The sequence below is a fragment of the Beta vulgaris genome, chromosome 3, assembly GCF_026745355.1.
Source record: "Beta vulgaris subsp. vulgaris cultivar EL10 chromosome 3, EL10.2, whole genome shotgun sequence".
NCBI classification, from domain to species: Eukaryota; Viridiplantae; Streptophyta; class Magnoliopsida; order Caryophyllales; family Amaranthaceae; genus Beta; species Beta vulgaris.
Genome location: NC_079204.1, coordinates 38,761,079 through 38,786,147, shown reverse-complemented (window position 1 = coordinate 38,786,147; position 25,069 = coordinate 38,761,079). Strand labels below are relative to the sequence as shown.

At 37.8% G+C, this 25,069-nt stretch overlaps 2 protein-coding genes across 2 annotated transcripts; one reads left to right on the top strand and one right to left on the bottom strand.

Annotated features, from left to right (window-relative positions):
* Positions 1–326: 326 nt before the first annotated feature.
* On the bottom strand, positions 327–7,718 carry LOC104883713 (uncharacterized). The gene is made up of 9 exons (XM_010668267.4): positions 5,869–7,718; positions 4,486–5,226; positions 3,197–3,691; positions 2,623–2,714; positions 2,425–2,512; positions 2,207–2,321; positions 1,988–2,114; positions 1,616–1,790; positions 327–1,122 (listed from the first exon to the last, which is right to left on the bottom strand). The coding sequence occupies exons 1-9, from the start codon at positions 7,399–7,401 to the stop codon at positions 421–423; spliced, it is 4,068 nt and encodes a 1,355-aa protein (XP_010666569.2). The 5' UTR covers positions 7,402–7,718; the 3' UTR covers positions 327–420.
* A 14,312-nt stretch (positions 7,719–22,030) lies between these two features.
* LOC125495642 (uncharacterized) lies at positions 22,031–23,780 on the top strand. Its single transcript, XM_048640421.1, has 2 exons — positions 22,031–22,161; positions 23,171–23,780. The coding sequence occupies exons 1-2, from the start codon at positions 22,031–22,033 to the stop codon at positions 23,778–23,780; spliced, it is 741 nt and encodes a 246-aa protein (XP_048496378.1).
* Positions 23,781–25,069: the final 1,289 nt, after the last annotated feature.

Genomic DNA, 25,069 nt, shown 5'->3' with positions numbered 1-25,069 from the left:
TGTATGCATGATACCATTTGAAGAGCAGTGTTGACCACTACAGTACTACCCCTAGGGAGTTTTAGTTCATGTAATCTATGTACAATAATTTTTTTTAGATATTGTGTAGTATAGGGTTTGATCCCGAGACCTCAAGTACATATACTAAAGTCTTAACCACTAGGCTAAGTTGTATTTATTGTTATTATCATAAAGTATTATATTAATAAATGAAATTTTTTCTTACCCGGGGCATTGCCCAGGCCTAATAACTAGTTATATATTAAAATTAAACCGTCTCTTTTAATAATTTTTGTAAATAGGATGAGCTCCATCCTACAAAAATATGACAGAACATATAAATCGCATTTTAGCATTATACTTTACAACAGAATGTTGCCTAAAAGCCCACATATGTACAAAAAACAACACAAGTAGACCTTAATTTTCTTCATCAAAATCAAAAGTTTGCCGCTTCCTTAGAGATTCTAAGATAGCTGCAGATTTATGTCCCTTAGTAAGGCCTGCTTTTTCTGAAGTTCTCAATCTAGGTAGTTTAAGCAAACTTAATGGTGGTGTTGAAGTTCCTTCATTTACTTCCTTTAGTACAGACTTAGCAACAGTTGCAGCTGCTACATCTGCCATAGCTGAAGCCACCTTTACATTACTGTGCAGTTTCTTTGACAGCTTGGTCTTCTCATTAGTGGCATCTGGCGCACCAGGTGTATTAGCATAGTGTGATCGTTGCATAGTTGCAATGGCCTCTGCAGCTGTTGATTTAGCCTTGACAGAATCATATTTTTGCATGTCATAGATAAGCTCTTTCTGTAGTTGCTTATCTGCAACCAATATTTCTTCAATTTCATTCTTATAATCTTTGAGAAGCATGCGAAGGCAGTCCATGAGGGAGCCAATTAGAGGGCTGTTCTTGTTCTCTAATAACCGCTTTAACTCTATAAATATGGGAATGGTGTTCTGGATAAGACCCTTCTTGACAGCTTGAGTTATAGCTCTTCCTCGGGCAGCAGCTGTGGACGCTGCACCGCCATCTGTCCCTTCTTCGTCCATTTCAGCCGAATCTGCTGTTGATACACGGTTCGATGGTAACCGTATCTCTTTGCAGGTGAGAATACGGAATGCATCCTGATTAGCACAAAGACACAAATTTGTGAATTATATATACTTGGCCTAGAGGTAATGGATATAATCTCATGATACCAAGGTCATGGGATTAAATCCACAAGGAATTTTTGGGGTGACCTGCTAAGATAGATTGGATTGACCCACAAGAGGTGGCAATTCAGTAGAGCCTTCCATTTCCACCATAAGTTAAAAAAAATTAAGAGAATTAAAAATATATAATGCAAACGCATGCCATAGCAGCTAACATGTATTTATTATGCATAAAAATTTAGACCACAAGTTATGTCATTGCGTCCATCTGCCTACCTCGTTCCGCTGATACTAGGGAATCTTGCATTAGTATCACCCTTCTTGCTCGAGATATATTGATCAGGGATAAAAGTAAATCTTTATGGAAAACTCAGGAGAGTCATATCCATGCTCGCTGATAAGCGTGGTGTAGTGAGTTACTGACAATGCAAATGTTCATGAGCACAGAGGAAGGAGATAATACCTGTAATACAGACTGGCCATTAACATTGTCTACACTGAGGACACCATCAGATACAGCAGCAAGGATTTCAGCACATATTTTAGCAAACGTGGCCAATAGGTGCTCAGGAGCCATTTGCTTCAGCAAAGAAACATATATGTGCATCCTTCTGGACCTTGACATCTCATCGTTACCTCTGATGGTAAAATGTGAGGATGTGCGTCAAATAGTAAAATTTATACATTAAAATGCATTCACATAGGGATATAGCAAAAATCATATCCATTTTGTTTGTCCCATTTGTATTGTGTCAAGGCTCTTGAGTAATACCTAGTTTTAACAATACAAATGGAACAGCAAGAGTAAATTGAATTGAACCCAGAATTGTGGTACCTAATTGAGAAAAGTCTGCTCTCAGTTCTAGAGCTTTGAGATTTGTTATTTGCCACATGAGCATGACAGTCATTTAGAACAAATACAGCTTCCACAAAACTGTTGTAAGCTAGAAGAGGAGCCTTGGCTGAAATATGATACAGAGAAAGTGTCATGTTTCTTAAGTATGGTCTCATATGAAGTGCTTATGAAACAGACAGAATAACGGAAAAAAGTCACCTTTCAATATATTTCCAAACAAAAAATCAGCAAGCTGTCTGATCTTTTCTGATTCATCAACAAGAGACAACAGAAATCGCAGGAAAAGTACCCCTCTCCACTTAACATAGTCAGTCTGCAAATTAGAAAATTAAGAGCTTGCCTTCTTGGTTGCATATGCGAAAAAAAGTGCAGAACATCTTATGCAATGGCACCTATAGTCAAGACCAAAAATGAACCTGCAATAATCTGGAGAGTAGTATGAAAGTTTGCCTTCTGACAAGTTCACAAGAGTCGCGGAGACACTTCGTAATCTTTGCTATGTAGCTGTTGATTCAGAAAATGTTTACACGTAAAGCAGAAGTTTGAGCGTCATGTGAATATAATAAAATATAATAAATAAAGCAGTGTTTCCTACAAAGTATTCACAGGCTTACCAGTCAACCAAGGCAGTGTAACGAACACAAAAATCTGCCATAATCACAAGAATATTGTTCCTAAGTGCAGCAGAATCACTCTTCTCAAGCTCCTACAGCAACAGATGAAAGTGGGACAAAAGGATTAAATTCGTGTAATTCTTAGACACCCATAGCTACACATCATGGTAATAGACACGATTTGGTTAAGAGTTCTCTAGTTAATGATGTTATTTACATGGAAACCTGGGCATACTTTATGTTTGAAAGGTGAAATTCATATGGTTTGCTTCAATTTATTACTAAGTTGAATTATCGTTTCTGTTATCATGTTCCTGCGATAGGGTCATTGGAGCAACTTGATTCCCATTAATGCCGAGTTACTTAATACCTAATAATAATTTTTTTATATTAAAAAGACATGAAATAAAGATGCAATAATGTAGGGACAAAATAAAGTATAGAACTACTGTAATTGAACAATAGATCTGATCTCTTGAAATTCACTAACGCATGTCTATCTTTTGAGATTAAATTAATTGTCAAAATGACTACTCGGGTTATTTGGTAATGTAAGGTGTATAACTCAACACACCTGTATGAACAATGGGATATATCTTTTCGCAAGCTTCCCATCGGCAAGGCAGATTTTCCCCATCGTAAGCCATGCCTGAATATACAAACATGGAGCTTTTTCCTTTATAGAAATTGTGGAGCCTGGTAGCTTATTTGACCTTGGTTCATGAGTTCCTGAAGTAATCATACTGTGCAAAACAGGAACAAAGGCCTTCACATCCAAGGACGGACAGATGATGACCAAGGAACCTATGGTGTAAACAGCTGTTGTAGCTTGTACTAGCAAACTCGATGAGGTAGCCTCTCTTTTACCCTTTTTAGCACAAGTCCTAGGTGGTGTGAAAAGGTCATTCTCTTTATTTGTTTGTTGCTCTTCTGATAGATACATATCTATAGCATGGGAAGCTTTACCAAAGACTTGATCAGCAGATTTGGTAACTAGTGCATCCGCCTCCTCAGGGCTCATAGCCTTACGTTTGCACAATGTTTTAAGTGCTTTGACATGAGCATTAACCTGCCATGAAATGCAAGATTCACATAGAAAGGTCAACAATGCTATCTGAGCAGATAAATAGGGTTTAACAAGATGGAAACTAAAGACAGATTAGGCATCTTCAAAGCTGGTGAGCAGATTCTGCAGTAGCTAGAGAAGTAGCTGTCATCAATTTAATAACAGATGTCTGTTCTTAACCCATCCGTGAGCATCATTTTTTCTTAAAAAGAAAACCAAATTGAATTTAGCTGTTTGCTATAAGAAGACCCTATCAACATTTTTAGCAACCTTTTCTCTAGTTGTGCCAGCTGAGGCGATTTCCTGGATCTCTATGTCCTTACCCTGTATGTTTTGGCTGTCTTCAAGAAATGTCGTGGCTAGCATCCTAAGAATTAATGCAAGAAATCTAGCACCAAAATCACGCAGTAAAATTCAGGGAATCCAGGACCTGGCTAGTATCGACTTAGACTCATAACAAGCAGAATACACATGCAGAAATAATCTAGGATGTAGTGGTAAAACCTAATCAGATCCTTAAAAGGTCGCTTATGTATCGGACAAAACTAGCAAAAAATTACATTTTACTAAGTTATTAGGTATAAGATTTATGATTGTAGCACTAAATCTGCTGGATTGGACAGAAAAACATGCACATAGCAAAACAATCTTATTCCAGGCACCAATTTTCCAACTAATTGGTTCTTTAATAGACAACTTACACAGATATCCTTTGGATTTCAGTTGAGAGGTTTATCTCAGAGAAAAGGATATCTACTTCCCCATATAGCTCAAAAAATAGGTGACATGCTACGTACCTCAGTTGAATGCATGTTGAATCTTTCTACCCGTTTTAGCAGATCATGAGCCAATTGTGCAGCAGGTTCAGTGGACAACTCTACAGAAACATTAGAAATTGTTTGCAACAATAAAACACGATCACCAGCCCAACCTACAGAATTTGATTCCATGCCATCAACTGTATCATGCATAATGTCCTCCACCGTACAAGACTTTGGATCATCTGTAACTCTATCCTTGTCCAGTAGCTTCCAGTGATGATAAAGAAATTCCCAATCCACTGCTTTAGGAAGAAATGATGAGACTGCTGATAGAAGAAGCCAAGCACCAGGAGGGGCTGTCCAGTTCTCTATTGGCATGGAATGTAATAACCAAAGAGATTCTGATGTTTTTATGATGTTCTGAAGGGCAGTAGCAATTTTGGGCTTCAGTCTTCGCTTCTTACCAAGGCTAATGCAGATCTTTTTTACCCATGGTGTAACTTCCCCATTGCTAATCTCACTCAACAGGTCCATGACTCCTTCAGGGTACATTGCTGCAAGCTCTTTCTCAAAATTTCTTGTACTTGACTTTGAATTGTGGACCGCTGATACGTCACTGGATAGTGCAGACCCAGCTCTAGAAACTCTATCTAAGACCAATTCCATAAACAAACTCTCGCATTCCTCTTGTATACTAGTTTCACTATCAGTTATCAACCGTGGAACAGAATGAAGCCATTCAACAATAACACTTCTATCTGAAAAGGTTCTGAAAGCCTACAAAGCCAGTAAGAATTCCTCTGTGAGAAGATGATCTGAACTATGAAGAAACTGATGCCACCAAAATATACCTTTTAGAAACACAAGCATGCAACTGGACAAGACCAGATTGCAGCAGACGGACAACACAAAGGACTAAGAAAAATTGAGGTGCATGCATTTTGTACAATATTCATTCAAATGAGATTTCATACTCAGCAAGCCCTTGAGTTAGTTAAATCGAACCAACCTATATTTGCAAGTCTGCTAGCAGCATTCAGCAACTTTAGTTATCCATACTCCTCAATTTACTAGATCATAGCTGAATTATGTTTGCATAGGCATAAAATGCAGGCAGTAACGAAACAGAGCCAGTAAGATTTCCAATGTGATAATAGAAGTATGCTAAGTAGAAGCTGATGTGCTCCTGAAAATTAACTTTTGGAAACATGAATAAGTGCAACTGGACAAGACTGGATTGCAGCAGATAGAACAGAGAGAACTAAGAAACGTGGGGTTCGTAAATGCATCTACATTATGGTTAAGGAAAAACATTTTTTATGATTTTATACTCAGCTACCCCTTGAATTACTTAACTACAACCAATTTATATTTTCTCAATCATGCTAACTACATAGATGAACCAAATAGTAAGCTAACCTCTGAAAGAGCTGATATTGCAGCTTTCCTTATGCTGACAAGTGGATCAGAACATGTCATTCCCATCAACTTAAGAATGTCAGGATCCAAGGAGCTTCCTCCAAGAGCAGTCAATTTAGTTATCAGCATAAGCGCAGCCTTTCTAACAGCTGCTTTTTCATCTATGCACCTCTTCTTCAGGAGGTCATTAGCTCCCCCCTCTTGCCCATCACCGAAACCTAATGCCTTCTTCAACACCATTCGGTCTCTCTCGTCCCCTGATGCACTACCCACAAGTTGTGCCAAGCTTGATAGAGCTCGAGCTCGAATTCCTACAACTGAATCAGAGCAACGCTGAATCAATGCCACCAAGCACCTCGATTTCCATGATTCTTCTTCACCGTCTGATTCTGGATCCGAATGAAATTGTAATGACATTATGAGCTTTGAGATGAGATCAACAGCAAGATATCTAAGGTGGGATTTCCCTTGAGCCATCTTCACAACGTAATCGACAAATCCAATTTGATCACATAACTCCATAGATTTGACAATATCCATTACCGAATCCACAGCTAAGGTCCTAGCATCAGATTTCTCCGGCGCCTTTTGAACTAAATACCTTGGCAAATTCACTATTGATTTTTTCAGGGAACTAGAATCTTTCGCCATTTTCATCATTTCGTTTTTCACAAACAAAAGAGCAAAATTCCTAGCATGAGATTTCGTCGACAAAATCAAGGGTGAAAGAAATTTCAATACCTCAGCAGCTGTCTTTTCTTGTTCACCATGCTCGGGCCTCAAAACTTCCCTCAAAATACCGGCGCAAAAATCACACAACTTCTTACAATTCCCAGAATTATTCCCACATAAATCAATCCCCAAAACTGGAACTTCAACCACAGTTTGAACCAAAGACTTCAAACTATCAGGAAACCTACCCAAATGCACCAAATGCAGCACAATACCCAACTTATCAAGTACACTCAACAGCATTTTTATATCAAATTCATCCCTCAATCTCTCTCCTCCACCACTACCACCACCATCATCATTATCATCATCACCCTCATTAGAATTATTTACCCTGCCCCGCTTACCTCGACCCCCTTTTCGCCGATTACCGGGCAATGAAGGCGAAGAACCTGCCTTTCCGCACTTGAGCGAAAGGCGAATGGAGTGGAGGAGAGAGAGAAATGACATGGGAGTGAAGAGAGAGAAAACAGGAGCATTAGGAGAGAGAAAGAGGGATAAGTAAACAGTGGAAGCGAGGAGAGAGAGAGAAGGGGTACCAGCATCCATGGCAGAGGAAATCGGGGTGATAAGGGAGGAGAGAGAGAGGCCATGGCTGGATAATTCGTCCCAAAGAGGGTGAATTTGAGGTGAATCATCAATGTCATCGTCGTCGTTGAAATTTAGGGTTTGGGTTTGATTTTTAGGGTTTAAGAGAGATTGAAGGTCTAAAAGGGTTAATTGGGAAATGGGTGATTGTGGGTTAAGATTATTGTGAGCTTCGAGGTCTGAGAAGATTCTGGAAATGAGTCCGTCCGCCATTGATTTACTGCTGTTAAAGGTTTTCAAGGTGAAGATGATAGCTCTCGTTTTTCTCCTACCGGTACCAACTTCTTTCGTTTAGAGTGGATAACTACACGAATGGCGCCATTTCTGAGATTTGAATCTGTTTTTTTTTTTTTTTTTTTTTGGAAAATTTGGTTTTTGTTGTGAAATAAACGAAACCAAAAGATTGCCAACGCGTCTTTTAGAGGGTCGACCACAAGCGTAATTATAGGTGTAGTCGCGCTGCACGCGCATGCAAACAATGCATTTAATTTGATTGAGGAAAAACGCCTATTATTATTTTTAATAGCATGTCTTTATTTTCTAGGTAAAAGACAAACTGAAAACTAATTCAACAAAACTTAGAAAATGACAAACTCTAACAAACTAGAATCACAGTAATTCACGGATCTAGATGAAATAGAAGAACTAATGCTTCACCTTGGAATAAACTCAATCACTGGTAACGAAATACAAGAATACATTCTCCAAAACACCCAACTACAAGGTAACCTCTTATTATCTACTAGATTTTTGACGTCCAAATATTTTTAGTGAGTAATCGCTGCATATGATGATCAGTAACCTGAAAATATCGAAACCAGTAACACCTTCTTACGCTTATAAGTAATCCATTCTTAGATTAATTAGTAACCCTAAGTATTCGAATTACTAGTGTGTGTGTGCATTAACCAGTAACATCATGCCTATTATAATCAATAGCCCCCAAAAATATCATAATTAGTAACCTCTAAATATTTATAGTAATCCACGCATATGATAATAAGTAACCCCTAAATATATAAATCAGTAACATCTACATATTTATAGTGTTTAGGTATTAAATTCATCAGTAACCCCTAGGTATATAGATCACTAACCTCTAGATCTATATTGTTTAGGTATTAAGTTTATCAATAACTCCTAGGTATATATATATATATTGTTTGGGTATTAAGTTTATCAGTAACCTTTCAATGTGTTAATTAATAATCCTTGGTTAGGCTTTTAGGTCATCAATGATAGTTGATAATCGATAAGCCATATATATATGAATCAAACTCGTCTACATATCTTAATGAGTAACCATATATAACCTTAGAATCAGTGACCTAAAAATATATTTATCAGTAACCTGTAAAAATAATATTACAAACTCCTAAATACCTGAATGATTATAACCAGTGATTGAGTTAATCTGTAACCTGTATACATATCTAGTAACCTGTGAACTAAACATTTTTGTTCCCCTAATTAACTGAACAAGCAACCAATACCTATTCTAACAAACTCCAATAAAATTCTAGCTAAACTCTCACACTAACAACAAGTGATTAAAATTCAAGTAAATTAATTAGTAACCCAAACATAAGTCACTGAGCTAGTAACCTTTGACTAAGCTAATAAGTAACACCGCCTATACATCATAAATGCATAACTAAGTTTTACAAACATCACAACTAAATAAGTCAATTATTGTTTATTAGTGAAAGAGGAATTAAGAGGAAAATAGAATTTTACTTAGCTTCTTTTACAAAAGGAAAAAAGAAGAACACAAAGCAATATTAGTGGGATTTATAGGAACTTTGGAAGAAATTCGTCAAAGATACAAAAAAAAAATGCAAGTGCTTTATGATTTCGAGTGAGACAATCCACAACACGATTACACACAAGGGGAGAAATAGAGATAAGATTAAAGGAATTCATTAGTTCAAAATAAGGCTTTCGATGCAATGCCACTAAAAAAACACCCGCACCACAAGGACAAAATATCAGGAAAAAAAAAAAGAAGACAAGTACCTATTATAAGGATTGGGTGCAAGGCTTATACAAGGACAAAAAGGGCTGTTGATGGTAAGTCTAAGGTGGATGATCATGTGATTAAGTATAACCATGAGCTCACAAGAAGGGCTTGGCAGCATTTGCATAGATTAAAATGAAAAATGACTGCTGAAAAAGCAGTTACTATTGATTTGATACTACAAAGTGGAATGAGACCAACATAATCTTACCAATTAATCGCTTATGAGGCTGCAGGAGTAACATCGATTGGACATATTTTTATTTCGCCTACATGGGATGAGCGTGCACGTGTATTAGATTTGACTAACCCACTATAAAGGTTTTTGTATTAAAAACATTGTTGAAGTTGCCAACAATTCTTTATCATAAACCTAATTGGATATGAGAAACCGTAGATACAAATTAGTGGCTTATCCGATGTAGATTTCTCCGTCTAGACTCCATAGATGGTCAAAACTCAAAATAAACCAAAGATTGAGTTGGGTGGTGAGGGGACAAACACAGTTAGGAACTATGTTGCCCATTGCTGGCCTCTACTAATTACCAATTCATGTCAATTTTTGTGCAAAAGAATATTTACATAATGTTGTAAGCACCCTAAAAATAATTAGTCTAACTTGGTTCAGGAAACACATAAAAGACTACTTTGTAGTGATATGTTATTATGCAATCAATATTACAAGAAACCTAGCAGGTTGTCCAAATCAATCTGATTAATATTAATTAGAACAGTTCTTTAGGTATTGATTAGCAAAAATAACATGTGGGTGATAAAAGTATTAAAGCTGGACAATATACAATATGCATAGAATAATTAGGCAAGCATATAATAATATATAAAAATAAATAAAAAGAAGCACTAGTACAGAATAGGCGATTTGCGTCGGATGTGAGGCGCCTATTTGCGTCGGACTCTGGTGCGACGCCAAAGCCCTCGACGGAAATGACTCGGAAACGATCTGCGTCGTATGCGGAAACGACGCAAATGGTTCAGCTATTTGCGTCGCACTCGTATACGGTGCGACGCAGATGGCTATCCCAGCCCAATAATGCAGAGGGTAATGTGCGTCGCACATTGCCTTGGGTGCAACGCACAGTAGTGATTTGCGTCGCACCTCGGGCTATGTGCGACGCACATTAGTATTTTAATAAAAAAAAATATTATTTTTAGACCTGTAAACCCCTTAAAAAGTCATTTGCGTCGGACAAGTCTCCACATCCGACGCAAATTGACATTTTTAATTAAAAAAAATACACGAACCAACTGGAATAGAAGCGAAGGGACGAAAACCAACTGGAATTTCAACGCAAATTATACATTGAATGGAAGCGAAGGAACGTTTTTACATGAGAAAATTATAGAAAAATCATAAAAGAGAAATTACAGAAGAGAAATATTCTACTTAGATCTTGAGAAGAGGGAGTAAATATCAATATAGTAAATATATTACAGAATTACAGAATTTAAAAAAAAAAACGAAAATTAAATAAAAGCCTAATCACAGATCTTGTCGTTGTCGCAACCGGCTCTTTTCATGAATGATATTTCCCTTCACCTTAACAGAACTCCACTTCTCCTACAAATGGTTCTGAAAACGTAAAATTAGAAGTGATGAACTTAAAAAAAAAGAAATCAGATGTGCACCAACAAAATCGAAAAAAGATGTGCACCAACAAAATCAACAAAAACAGTCAACTATATTCAGAGCAAACTTAAAAAACGAAATCAGAGAGTGATGATGAACTTAAAAAACAAAATCAGAGCAACCTTAAATTTTCAGATCTAACATATAAAAAACAAAATTAAAAAAATGAACCTAAAAAAACAAAATCAGATCTAACATGCAAGAATGAAATTGCACTAAATATATTTAAAAAAACCTAAATCGCCAAAATCAGATCTAACATCAGTTCTTTCTTCAAATCTCGTTCATCTTCGAATTTTCGTTCTTGAATTTGAGAAAATCTCGTTCTTCTTGAATTTTCGTCCTTGAATTTCAAGGAACTCGAAGGATTTCGGCGCCGTTGGTGGTGGTGTCGGGTCTTCGGCGTCGTTGTTGGTGTTGTGCTGAAGATTCGCTCGCCGGAAGGACAAGTGTTAATAACTCGATCTGAGCAATTGCATTCTCAGACATGATTTGGCTTGTTAACACCAACTTAATTTTGTTGTATGTGTATTATACGAACTTTGGATGCAACAACACCACTCTCAATCTTGTAAAACGTTTTTTCCCGGTGTCTTGGTGTGATAAACGGCGAGGAACTAAGGTTGAGTGAGGGAGAGGGAGAGGGAGAGGGAGAGGGCGAGAGAGAGAGAGAGGGGGAGAGGGAGAAGTATGATGAAACGGCTGATGGAAAAATTTAGGGTTTATTAGTGAGGGAGAGGGGGAGAGAGAGGAGATGAAATCTGGGCGCTAGGTTTATGAAATAAAAAGGAAGTGGGCCTCCTGGCTTTAGTATGTGCGTCGAACATGAAGGAGGTATGACGCAAATTGGGGTTGGAATTTGCATCGCACGTTAAATAAGATGCGACGCACATTAGGCTTTTGCAACGCACCTATGGTAGGTGCGACGCATATAGCTTGTACTGGTGTTCATTTACTCATGATGTGCGTCGCGCTCTTCTTTGCGTGCGACGCAAATTACCCTTTTGCGTCATTTCCGTTTCAGTGCGACGCAAATCAGGGGACGCAAATCGTTGTTTTTCTACTAGTGAAGGAATAAAGGATTAGAATATACAGTAGAACGATTTTACATTAAAGATCTACATCAGGAAAGAAAACAGTTACCAACTTCAATATAAAACTAGAGGATTTTTTTAATTACCCTCGGGATTATACCATAGCTTCGGTCTGCGAGATTGACAACTTTGAGCAATCGTGAAACCTGAAAATTTGAATGTATAAAAGTATGTAGATTTTTTTTTTTGAGGGGATAAAAGTATGCAGATTAAATGTGTTTCTATTTGAAAGTATGAGTTTTGTAGGAAAGTTTTATAACTTTTTGATAGGTTCGTAAGGTATTCGTCGAGTGTTACGTGAAAAACCCGTCCTTAAAAATCCGTATGGAAATCAGGCGTATTTATAGGGAAAACGACACTGTGCCGCACGCGCCAGCTGCGTCAGGCGTAGACTGACATGTCACGTGCATGACACGGCATGCCCAGTAGAAAGCGTACACATGGTACGCTTTTTGAATAAGATAAGAAAGAAAAGTCGCGTCTCACGCAGAGAAGTGTGCTTGACGTAGGACTCTATATGACATATAAGTTTATGTGGCATTTATGTGCCCTTAGCGTAGGCTTATGTGGCAGTGTACATGTCAGGACACGTGCGCTCGGCGCAGGCAGGCACACGTTGTTACGCTCAACGCACTGCCTTGTTTTTGACATGTTTTAACAGTTTTTGATAAAAAAATGTGTTTTAAACATTTTCTTTTATCTTCTAACCACGGATATCTGATTTTATGGGATTAAATCCGATTATGAAAATATCTCTGCAAATATTTATTTTATTTGAATAAAATAAATGATTATCATTAAATAATTAATTGGGCTTTTCAAAGGGTTGGACTCAAACTATCAAGCTTGCTCTTCAAACCGGCCTATTGCTTTCTTCTATGAGAAGGTTCTTCCGTAATCACTTTTTAGTTCCGAATCAAATCTATTTAGAAAGAAGATCTTGGTCTCATGGTAGCATGCTCCAGTCCCGGCCCCTTACGAAACTTTCGTTATTGGGTTAGCCATACACTTTACATGTTTCTAGCGATTCACATGGGGGGGCCATCAAAAGTGTGCCCTTTTCCGTTCCAAGATGACGAAATCATTAGTGGAGACTGCCTCAACAATATGTATGCCTTGCATGCTAAAAGGGGGGAAGACTTCTCCTTAGCGGATTATGCACTAACACGATATAAAGCCGAAGACTTCTTTGAGGTGAAGGTGTCAATTATACGGCAGATGACACCTATGAACCTAGAGAGGTATGGGACCGGCGGGGTGCTCAAGCCCTAGAAGATCCCCGAACTACCACAGGGGAGGAACCCTTGGACTCCAATTAATTATTATGAATAATTAATTTGATTATTATGAATAATTAATTGAGCTTTAAAATAGGACTCTAACACTTTTCGAAATGGTTTTGAATAGCTTTTCAGTCTACTCTGTCCTTGGGTCGGATCAATTAAGACCACGACATGTTTCATCATTGGATCCTTAAATGGGAAGACACGATTATGTGTCTACAGAAGCCCCCACTTTGACTGAGGTTCAGGAAACCGAAAGTCAAAGTATACGGTGTTAGGACGGGGAACGATTCTAAATGCTTTGTCGTTTAGAACTGATCTATATACAATGGTCTCTACAAAACAAAGTTAGCATGCAGGATAATAACTATAAGCAATCTAATCACTGCAGAAGAAGATGTTAGCCGATAGGTGAAAACAACTTAGATAAGCACATAATGATGCAATAATGCAAACTTAGACTCTCTAAGGATGCATGAGACGCTATGCAAGGATTAAGGTTATGTAAAACTAAGGGATAACATGTTATACAAGGTTAGGGTTATGCAAGACTAAAATGTATAAGATGCAAGGTCAGGATTTTTGCAAGGCTACAATGCAAGGTCAGGATTTTGCAAGGCTACAATGCAAGGTCAGAATTTTGCAAGTCTAGAAGATGGGTAGAATGATAGAATGATCAAAAATAGATAGAATAGTTTTCGAAAAGTATTTTTTGTAAATAATTAGGGTCGGTAAATGAGGTCTGCGAATTACATCTCTTCGGGAGTTTGATTTGAATTGGAGGAAACACCACACATAGGAAGACCCCCCTTTGGGTGAGCTTGTCTTGAATTTGTCATGTACTTGATCTGATATTGTAATGCAGTTGATCTGTCTTGAACGTTGAAAGTTATCGCTAGGAATTTTTCTTTTGGAAGTTGTTATAGGCGAAGTCAAATATCGCCAGAAACCATGGAATTGTCATAGAGTCCTTCATGGAAATTGTATTAAAAAGATAAAAAGTTTAAATTTGTGACTCAATTGAATGTAGGTGGGAAAAGGTTTTAACGAGGCTAGGTTCAGACTCAACTCTATGTCAGGATCTAGAAAGGATATGCTCTTGAATTCTAGACAGTTAAATCATTAGACCATGATTAATTTATTTTGTTGAAGCGGTCGGACCGCGAGATGAGGATTCCTACATATCCTTGCAGAAACAGACCATTCGTAGTTCCCTATCTGATTTTTTTTTTTTTTGTGTGCGCTAATGTTTGCCTAGTTCGCCCTTTCAGGTTTTCAACCTAGCGAGCTGGACATATCTTGAAAAAGGAGTTAGGATTGATGAAAGGTTGAAAGGTTTAAGGCTTGAGGCTTATATGAAGGTTTAGTTGGTTGGGATAAGGTTCTGATGGATTGAAGGGATTTGAATGAGAGATAGAGCTTGTGTGCAAGCCCCCTAACTTTACTTTTTATCTATTTTCCTTTGGCTTTGTTTTATGCTTGAATCTTTTGTTTTGTGCGTTTTCTTTTGCTCTTGCTTTTTTTTCACACTTTGAATTTTTTTCACTTTTTTTTCCTGGCATTGATCATTTTTAATTTTTTATGTAGTAAGGCTTGCACACAAGCTCTTGGTTTAGGGTAATGGAAGGTTTAGAGCATATTTGTGGAGTTTTGATGTCGAAGGGATATTTTGCTAATGATGGTTTATAGATGATTGAGGGAAGAGGGGGAATAACTCTTAAACCAAAGTATGTCCATTTTTTTTATTTTTCTCTTTTTTTTTTATTTCAGATCTTTTTTTTATTATTACTATTAGTCAAGTTCGTTAGGTGATTTAAGTTTCATCATTGAATTAGAAGCATAAATAAAATGATGGAATGCCAATGAAAATGAAAATGCGATTATTTTATTAACGGTTTTTTCACCATATATCCCTGACAAATTTTGTTTGCACCATATACCCTTCACTTTTGAAAAAATACATCCACTTACCCTTAATGACTAACGGCATTAAACTCCGTTAGTCATTAACCCTTAATTCCCCCCTCTAACCCTAACCCTAACCCTAACCCTAATACCCTAATACCCTAATACCCTAATATCCTAATCCTAACACCTAACTCCCCCACCCCACCCCCTAACCAAGCCCACCCAGCCCCCATTGCCCCCACCACCCCTATAACCCTATTCCAACAACCCCCTTCCCCCTTCCCCCGCAACATCCCCTTCCACCCTCCCCGCAACCCCCCTTCCCCTACTGAATTACCCCTCCCCTTCCCCTGCCGTCGTGCAACCTCCCTCCCGATAACCCCCTCCCCTTCCACCGATTCTTCGCGAAAACCCAATAACCTAGATTTTTCGAAGAAACCCATTCAACCCACATTTTTCGTCGAAACCCAGATTTTTCCAAGAAACCCAATAACCTAGATTTTTCGAAGAAACCCATTCAACCTAGATTTTTCGAAACCCATTAAGCCCAGATTTTTCGAAACCCATTAAGCCCAGATTTTTCGAAACCCATTAAGCCCAGATTTTTCGAAAAACAATCTGGTGGAGAACAACCTAGTGGGGAGTACCCAGATTTTTTGAAACACGACTACAGGAGGGGAATGGGTCAACGAGGGAGTGGAGGATGGGGGTTAGCGGGGGAAGGGGTCAACGGTGGTGAAGGGGTGGTGATGAGGGTCAGCGGTGGTGAAGGGATGGTGGGGCAGTGAGGGTAAGGGTGGGGTGGTTAGGGTTAGGGTATTAGATTAGGGTTAGGGTTAGTGTATTGGATTAAGGTTAGGGTTAGGGTAGGGGTAGATTTAGGTTAGTTAATTAGGGTTAGTGGAAAATTAGGGGTTAATGACTAACGAAAGTCCAACACCGTTAGTCAAATGTAATCCCCCGTAAATTTATGGTTTTATAAATATATTTTAGTGTATATATATATATATATTTATATATAATTTAGTTTAAAATAATTTATTTATTTAAAAGGTTGACTATTTTGAAAGTCAAAGGAATTAATTTAAGGATTTAAGGAAGTTAAAATATTTTGTTAAGACATGCTTTGAAAAATATTTGAAATACTATTTGGATTTAAAAAAGAATTTTAATTGGGCTTGAGGAATCCAAATACTAATTGGACTAGGAAAAGAAACTTCTAGTAATGTTAGGAGTTTATTGCTCAATCTTATTCATTATTCAGTCCTGCTTAATAGCTAATTGCCTTTTCCTAAGCCCAAAAGGAAACTTACCTATAAATATCTTGAACCCAAATATTTTACCCCACACAAAACTTTTTCTCTCTCCTCCCACTCAAGAAAGGCGATCCACTATTCCTTCCTCCTTTCCACGTTTTTCTTTCTTTCTTCTTCTTTTCTTCTCTTCAAGAAATACTTTCTTCTTCACCAAGAAACACCACAACTACACCACCACCACTGCTGCCGACCACTTTCGAGCGCCGCCGCCTTGGTCCTTGTCCGGCGCCTTCTCCTTTGTTCTTCTTTCTTTTATTAGTTTGATTACTTTTCTTCTTACTCATGTTTTGATTAAAGATTATGTTTTTTTATGATTTGTTTTGGTACTAATTATGATTAAAAACTTTAATTTACTATTTTAATGATGAATTTATGATTATATAAATTATGTATTGAAAGAATAAAAATTACGATTTGATTGTTATGTTTAAATTGAAATTTTAATTATCAAAGCATGGATTTTTAGGATATTAAAGATTGAAAAATCATAGTAGCATGTTATAAAATACGAAATTGATTAAAATATGAACTTAAGCATGTTTAAGTATATTTAAAGGGAGTTTTAATCATTTATAAGTTGCTGGAATTTTAGAAAGGTTCTTATTAATGGAATTTTATGGGTTTTCATGACTGGTATAGTAGTACTGTGCTAGGGAATATGAGTAATTGAAGTTCTAATTATAAAAACAACTTTTAAATATTTTTAAAGGGAATTTAAAGTCTTTAAAGTTATTGGAATTTATTTGGGGTATTGATTATAAATTCTATTGGTTGTTTTAGGCAAAGATTTCTCTGTAGGCGACTTCTAAAGTTGATTAAAAGTGGCCTATCAATTTGTCTACACAAGGTACGTACATACATATGTGTTGTTTGATGTAATATCATGATTTTAGGAAGGAAAGTTATGTAGTATCATGTATAGGAACTTTGTGATTTCATATATGACTGGTACACTAGTGGAAAAAACCACACCTGATGCGATCAAAACTAGCCTTTCAGATGCGGTTTTGGTCCGTATCAGGTGGGGGTGCAGCAGCTGACTAATCATTCTGATGCGGTCCAAAACCGCATCAGAAAATGATAATCTGATGCAGTTTAGAGGGAAAACCGCATTAGATTAGGTGATAATCTGATGCGGTTTTTTCTAAGAACCGCATCAGTTTGTTGCATTGTATGTCAAAAAAAAGTTCAGTTGCAGACCTGCAAGTAGAGATGGCAGTGGGTAATGGACCCTACCCGGATCCGTGGATCCAGATCCATTTTTGACAAATCTGGATCCTCAAATTTTGGACCCTATGGATCCGGGTAGGATCTGGATCCTCCTTGGAAAAAACGGATCTGGACCGGGTCCTAAATAATTACCCGGATCCAGATCCGTTTACCAGTTTTTATAATATTATTATAATTTAATATTATATTTTGATAATATTATAATATTAGTTATTACATGTAAAACAGATTTTCGCTTGAATTTTGGATTATTGTTATAATTAATGTGTGATTTTTGTGCAAATTTACCGGATAATTAAGTTCGAAAATTAGGTTGATAACTAATCTATCGTTTGATCATTGAATAATACTCCCTCCGTCTTTTTTTATTTGCTACAAGCACTTTTTCACAAAGACCAAGGAGGGAGTGGGGACCATTGACATAAATGGAATTAACAAAAAAGCAAATAGGTAAATTGTGGGACCTATGTATTATATATGGAAACATTTACAAAATCAAGAAGGGAATGATGGCAAATTTGTAAATAAAGTGTGGGACCTATGTAGTATATATGGAAATATTTGCAAATGTAGCAAATAAATTGAAACACCCCTAAATGGCAAAATGTAGCAAATAAAAAAAGACGGAGGGAGTAGTAAGTAGTTGCAATGGTCATTTTTCAAAAATTAAATGTATTTTTTGGTTGATATTAGATGCCTTTATTGTTTAAAATCTTTAATTATTGTGAAATTAGGGTAGTTTGAAAACAATAGGCAAGGATCCGTTTTGGATCCGTTTAGGACCCGGATCCGTAGGATCCATACGGATCTGGATCTGGATCCTCATTCTTATTACCCAGTGGATCCGGGTAGGATATGGATCCTTGCCTAAAAAACGGATCTGGATCTGGATCCTAGAGGACCCTGTCCAGATCCTACCCATTGCCATCTCTACCTGCAAGCCTACTGAACTACCAAAACGAAATATCACCTGGACTTAATGCTAAATCATCATACATCCCAAAACAAAACGAAACAAAACATACAAAAATTGAGATCAGAAACATATATATATATATATATATATATATATATATATATATATATATATATATATATATATATATATATATATATATATATATATATATATATATAGAAACAAAACGAAAAATCAGAAACATACATCCCAAACTAAAACAAAAAATACACACTGGCATACAACTAAAAATTCAGTGAAATACATCCACATTGATTCCAAACTAAAAAAAACACTATATACATTCAAAAATTGCAAAATCTGGACTCAACGAAAAAAACTGAAAAAAAAAAGGAAAAAAAACTGAAATAAAAATTAAGGAAAACAAACCTAGATCTAAAAAATGAAAAAAAGGAAAAAAAAACTAAAATCAAAATTAACGAAAACAAACCTAGATCTAAAAAAAAGAAAAAAAAAAAGGAAAAAAAAACTGAAATGAAAATTAACAAAAATGAACCTAGATCTAAACAAACTCAAAAATACGATAGACCCTACCAATTGCATTTCCGAAGGAGGAGATGCATCAATGGCGGTTAAAATTGAAGTTGGAGCATTAAATGGACTCAAAATTATCGAAGTTGAAGTTGATAGACTCTTCCGATTCCCTGAAGGAAGAGATGCATCCATGCCGCCTTAATTCTCTGATTTTGCAACTGAATCAAGAAATGCGATGCTCGCCTGCAAAATCTCAAGTGGTGATTCAAAATCAAGAATTTATATATTTAGTTTAGGGTTATGGCGACTCAAAATCAAGAGGAGTTGGAGATATTAAGAGGGGCGAGTGAGAGGGTAGGGTTTCGTGGGTTAGGGGCGACCGGGCATGAAATGAGAGAAGTTATGGTTAATGAGAGTGAGAGAGGGGGGGGGGGGGTGTGTGAAATGGAGGTTTTAGTTTTCGAGGGGGGGGGGGGGTTATACTAAACGGGAAATCGGCGGTGGAATTGAGGGAAATGGACTGGTGGGGGGAAATGGGCTGGTGAAAACGCGGGTTTTGTAATAGAAAAAAGGGTAAATCTGATGCGGTCCTAGAAACCGCATCAAATTATAAAAAAACCGCATCAATTTCTTAATCTGATGCGGTCCACAAGATGACCGTATCAGATTTCCCTACCAGATTTCCTTCTCATTTTTTAGTTGATTTTATGATGCGATTTTTAAAAATTCACATCTGTTACTAAGTGACAGATGAGGTTTTTTCCACTAGTGCTATGATGTTGGATTTTACATGTTTTATGTCTGAGTGCGAATATGTTAAGTATCAAATATATTTATGAGATTAATATCATTTTTGTATGGAATATTGATGCAAGCATGTTGGTTGGGAACTTCATTTATCAATTCACACGGGGGGTTAATATATTTATTAGTTGGACAATGATTTAATCATGTGCTCCCTTACATTATTATTTTCACTACTTTATGAGGACTGTGGGTCTTATTTGGTAAGTTGATTATTTAAACCTTTGAAAGGTAAGTTGGTTGTTGTCTAGGTTCAATAAATAAGAATGATTGATATACAGAAGGAATTAATCTTAGGTTGTAAGTTGTATGATCACTTATTAAATCCTAAGATAAAAAGAATAAAGTTGTTATGTTTGATTATATATTATCTGTATTGCTTGTGTGTCATAACAAGTAATAATTGGTAAATCATGTAAAGTTAAACTTGGATATTAATAAACTTTAAACTAGTGCACAACTGAAGTTGGCTAATCCGGAATTGAGGGTACATGGTGGTCGTGCCATGGCTTTTTCTAGGAATTGGATTGATCACCGCTCCTATTTTATTAAAAAGATTTCTCGATATTGTAAGTCATTATGGAATACAGAGTCGCGCCCGTATTTCTTCTTCCTAGGTGAAGGTTGGATTTAGTTAGACAACTCGGTCCAATGACTATTCCATTAAAGTAATAAAAAGATTGTTAAAGTTTAGTTGAGTAAAAGTTATCTGCAGATTGTTATGTTGTTACTTATCCCTGCTTAATATTTATGAGTATCATATTAGAAATGTTTATTTATTATTATGTAGTACTCAGCTTTGCTAACTATGTGCTTTGTTTGTATGTGTTGATCATGGCTTTGCCTTATTGATCCTGTGACGACCCATTCTTGGTGAGCAGATTTTTTAATGCATTGACATCTACAAGTGTGCAGATGATACATCAAGGGGTTTTGGGAATGGAGAGCTTGTGTAGCAAAATGATCTATTTATTGTTTTAGTAAATACATTTACATTTAAGTTTGGTTTGAAGGTAAAGTTAACAATGTGTTTGGTTTTAAATTTATTTAGTTATTTATTATATTTCCATTCTAAAGTTTAATTATATGTTTTCCGCAACAAATTTCTGAATAAGCTGATATATTATCACACGGACGATAATTCTTTGATGATTCTCTAAGTTTTATATTTGAAAAGTATTTTTGAAAAAGAGAGAATTATCCAGATGCTATAAAGTGGTATCAGAGCTGTTATAGCCTAAAAATCAATGGCTATAAGTAGGACACGTGGCTCCATCTTGTTCCTTTGCTGCTGCTGGAAAAGTACATGGTCCAAAAAGGTGTATGGCCTAAAGTACACCTTTTTGAATAAAGAGTGTAGCACTGGCCCTCCTTCTGGCCCAATTTGTACTTAGGCCCAACATTTACAAAGGACGTCTTTATAGAATGGATGATGTGTACTCTCTAATCAATGATCGCCATGTATCATAAAACTATTGCTCAGCCAATCCGATGCTCTTAAATTAGAGTGACATCAAGGTACAACAGTCACTTCAGACACTATAAATAGTTCTTGAAATCAGGGGAAAGGTACGTTTTTCAAAGCAGTGTACTGTTATTCTGCCATAAATTCTCTCTCTCTACCTTCTCTCTCTAAAAGTTTCCTTTCCACTCCTGATACCTAACTTAAGCTTCGTAGGGGGAAATACCATCCAAACCTCCAGGGTAGGTCCCTTTTTGCAGGTCTGAAGGCGGAGCTCAGGTTCGGGTTATTGGTCCAGACATTGTTGCACAAGTCTCTTATTATAGAACATACTGTTGAGGATAGTTTTATTAATTTACGAGTCTAGCACTACGTAACATTTGGGACCGTCTATGGGGAGCCGTAATAATGACTGATTGTCACTCATCCAACGTGGCTAGAAACAGGAGTTTTGAGATTCAAGTGGAGGATACGGTGGGCGATGAAAGGCCACCAAGGGGAATAGATAGGCCCCCTGCTATTGTCAACCTTTCTGAACGAAGTAGAGAGCCTATCATTCAAGAAAATCCTGAGCGTCTAGTGACGGCTGCCCATCTGGAAACTGTCTTGAATGACTTTTAGACCATGATGGCTGCTGTCGTGGAGGAGCAAATCAAGAACAACATGTTATTTTTCCAAGTTAATCCAGACCCAGCTGCTGTAGCTCCACCTAGGGGACAGTCTCAAGAGGGCTGCCCAGGGACAAGCAGGCCTCCTCGGTAGGAAGTGTCCAGGCGGATGTCCAAAGGAAAGCAGCCGACGGTCAGTGAGCCACATAGAAAAATGGATTGGAAGTTGGTGGTCCGTCCAAGAGACAATATACCTCTCAATGGTCATAAAATGGAGACGGATCTAGGGAGTATCTGGAAGCCAAGAAGGCAGTCGCTCTCCAGCGCTCAGCATCAGGTTCCACACCTTACATGAGAGATCCTCCATTAAGGCTACCATCCAAAACTGCAGGAAGAAGTCAAAGATCTTCGGCTGTCCAGCCAACGCCTCATATAATCCCGTGCTAAGGGAATATCGTTAGGAGCACATACCCATTGAGGGGCCTTCGGGGGGAACTCAAGATTAACTGGCCGACTCCATTCTCGTCCAGAATCATGGAGTCTTGTCCGTTCTCAAAGGTTATGCTACCCACGATAGAACCCTTTGATGGAACTACCGATCCGGACGATCACCTATTGGCATACAAACATCAGATGTATGTTCAGCCAGTCGATGATGCTACTTGGTGTAAGAATTTTCCAGTTACTTTGAAAAGGGTAGCGCAAAAGTGGTTCAATAATCTTCCTCCTAACTCAGTGAATAATTTCACAGAGCTTAGTATTCTGTTCACTAGCCATTTTGTAGCAAATCGACAAGAGCAGAAAACTAGCATGCATTTAGGGAAGATTATCCAAGGACTAAAGGAGGCTTTGCGAAGTTTTGTTAAGAGATTTAATCGGAGGCATTTCGGATTCAAGATCTGAATGCAGGAGTGGCCTTTGACGCCTTCATCAGGGGTCTGAGGCCAGGAAGTTTCAAATTTGATCTAGTAAAGAAAAAGATCACTACTCTTGCCGAAGCCCTCCGGGAGGCTGAAACATTCATTCATGTAACAGAAGTATGTGCATAGGCAAAACATCCAGAAATAAAAAAGACTGAAGAAGCAGTTCAGCCAAAAAAGAACGATCCCAAGAAAGCTGAAACTTGGGCATTGACTTTAATGACGACCTCGTCCTGAAGAAGTAAAAGAAGTGAACCAGCAGCATCGGCGAAACCTATAGAATTCAGTATAGATCAATACTCCATTCTTTTAGAGATAAAAGATCAACATGCACAAAAGGCGCCATCTGAAATGAAAACTCCCTATCGAAATAGGGACAAGAGCAAATATTGTCACTTCCATAAAGATTGTGGCCATGAAACAAATGAATGCAAGCATCTGAAGAGAGCCTTGGAAGATTTGGCTCGAAAAGGAAAGATGAATTCATATCTACCCCAAGGGGGAAGAAAGTTTCAGAAAAGAGATGACCGTCGGAGCAAGAGAAAAGAAAGTGAGAGTATTGACGAGGATGTAGTGCTTGTTATATCTGGAGGTTTTGCAACAGGAGGTCCGACCAACCGGGGGCATAAAATTTACCTGAGGGAACTCGGCCCGATAATGCTTACCAATCAAGCAGAGTCTGACCCCTTCCCAAAGGTAGTAGCCAGTGAGCTGGATAGCGGGAAATTGAGAACTCTCCATGACGATCCATTGGTTGTGGAGATGAAAATTGCCAACCTGAGAGTAAGAAGGATTTTGAATAATACCGGGAGTTCGACAGATATCATCAGCGCAGACTGTTTATCATGATTGAAGTTTAATGAGAGTGACTTAGTCCCAGACCCAGTCCATCATCCCATAATTGGGTTTGGAGGAGGAGTAATACACCCTATGGGAACTGTCACCTTGCCCGTCAGGAGCCCTCCCGGACGTTGTTCGTTAAGTTCTTCGTGGTACGAGACTTGACGGCTTACAACGTCATTCTCGGGTGACCCACCTTGAACCACATCAAAGCAGTGATTGTTACTCATTTGATGTTAATGAAGTTCGAGTGTGATGGGGGAAGATTGGATCTCTATATGGAGATCAACAAGCAGAAAGAGAATGCTACCTTACTACTTAAAAACCCTCATCATGAAAGGGAGAAAAATCAGAACAACCAAAGGGAATAGATAATGAGGCGGCCAAGATTGTTAAAGGCCAGCTAGATGATCTGAAGACTATGGTGGATATAAATCTCAAATGAAGGCCCCTCAAATGAGCAAGCCGTCCATTCTCTTGCCCAGTAAGAAGAGAAAGTGTATGGCCATCAAAGAAGAAAAGGCTTCATCAGAAGAAGTGATGGCCATCATGGGAATTGGACTAGAATGGCTAGACCCAGTAGAAATGGAGATTTGTTTAGATGAAAGACGTCCAAAGAGGACGCTGAGGATGGGATCTGGTTTAGATCCAAAGCTCAAGGACAAGTTGGTCAAGCTATTGAAAGAATTTGAAGACGTTTTTGCATATACTATAGAAGAAATGCTGGAAATTAATCCCAAAATTGTCGTTCACAAGCTGAACATAGATCCTAATCAAAACCAATTCGGCAGAAGAAGAGACACCTGGGTCCCCCAGAAATCAGGTCGTCGACTAAGAGGTGCAAAAGCTCCTGAAGTCTAAATTCATTAGATAGACTTATTATCCAGACTGAATAGCAATTGTGGTCATGGTCCCTAAGCCAAACGGAACCTGGAGGATGTGTGTAGACTACACTGATCTAAATAAGGTTTGTCCAAAGGATAGTTTTCCTCTGCCTAAGATAGATCGATCAGTCGATTCCATGGCTGGGCATGCGCTATTAAGTTTCATGGATTCCTACTCCGGTTTCCACCAAATTCCGATGTGGCCAGAAGATCAAGATAAGACCTCATTTATCACTGAGAAGGGGCTCTATGTGTGGCTGAGAATGCCATTTGGCCTTCGCAATGCGCTAGCTACCATCCAACGGCTAAGAAATACAGTTTTCCAGCCACAACTAGGGCGAAACATGGAGGCTTATATTGATGACATGATTGTCAAAAGCCAGGAGGAGCTAAATCATATTGACGATCTTCGAG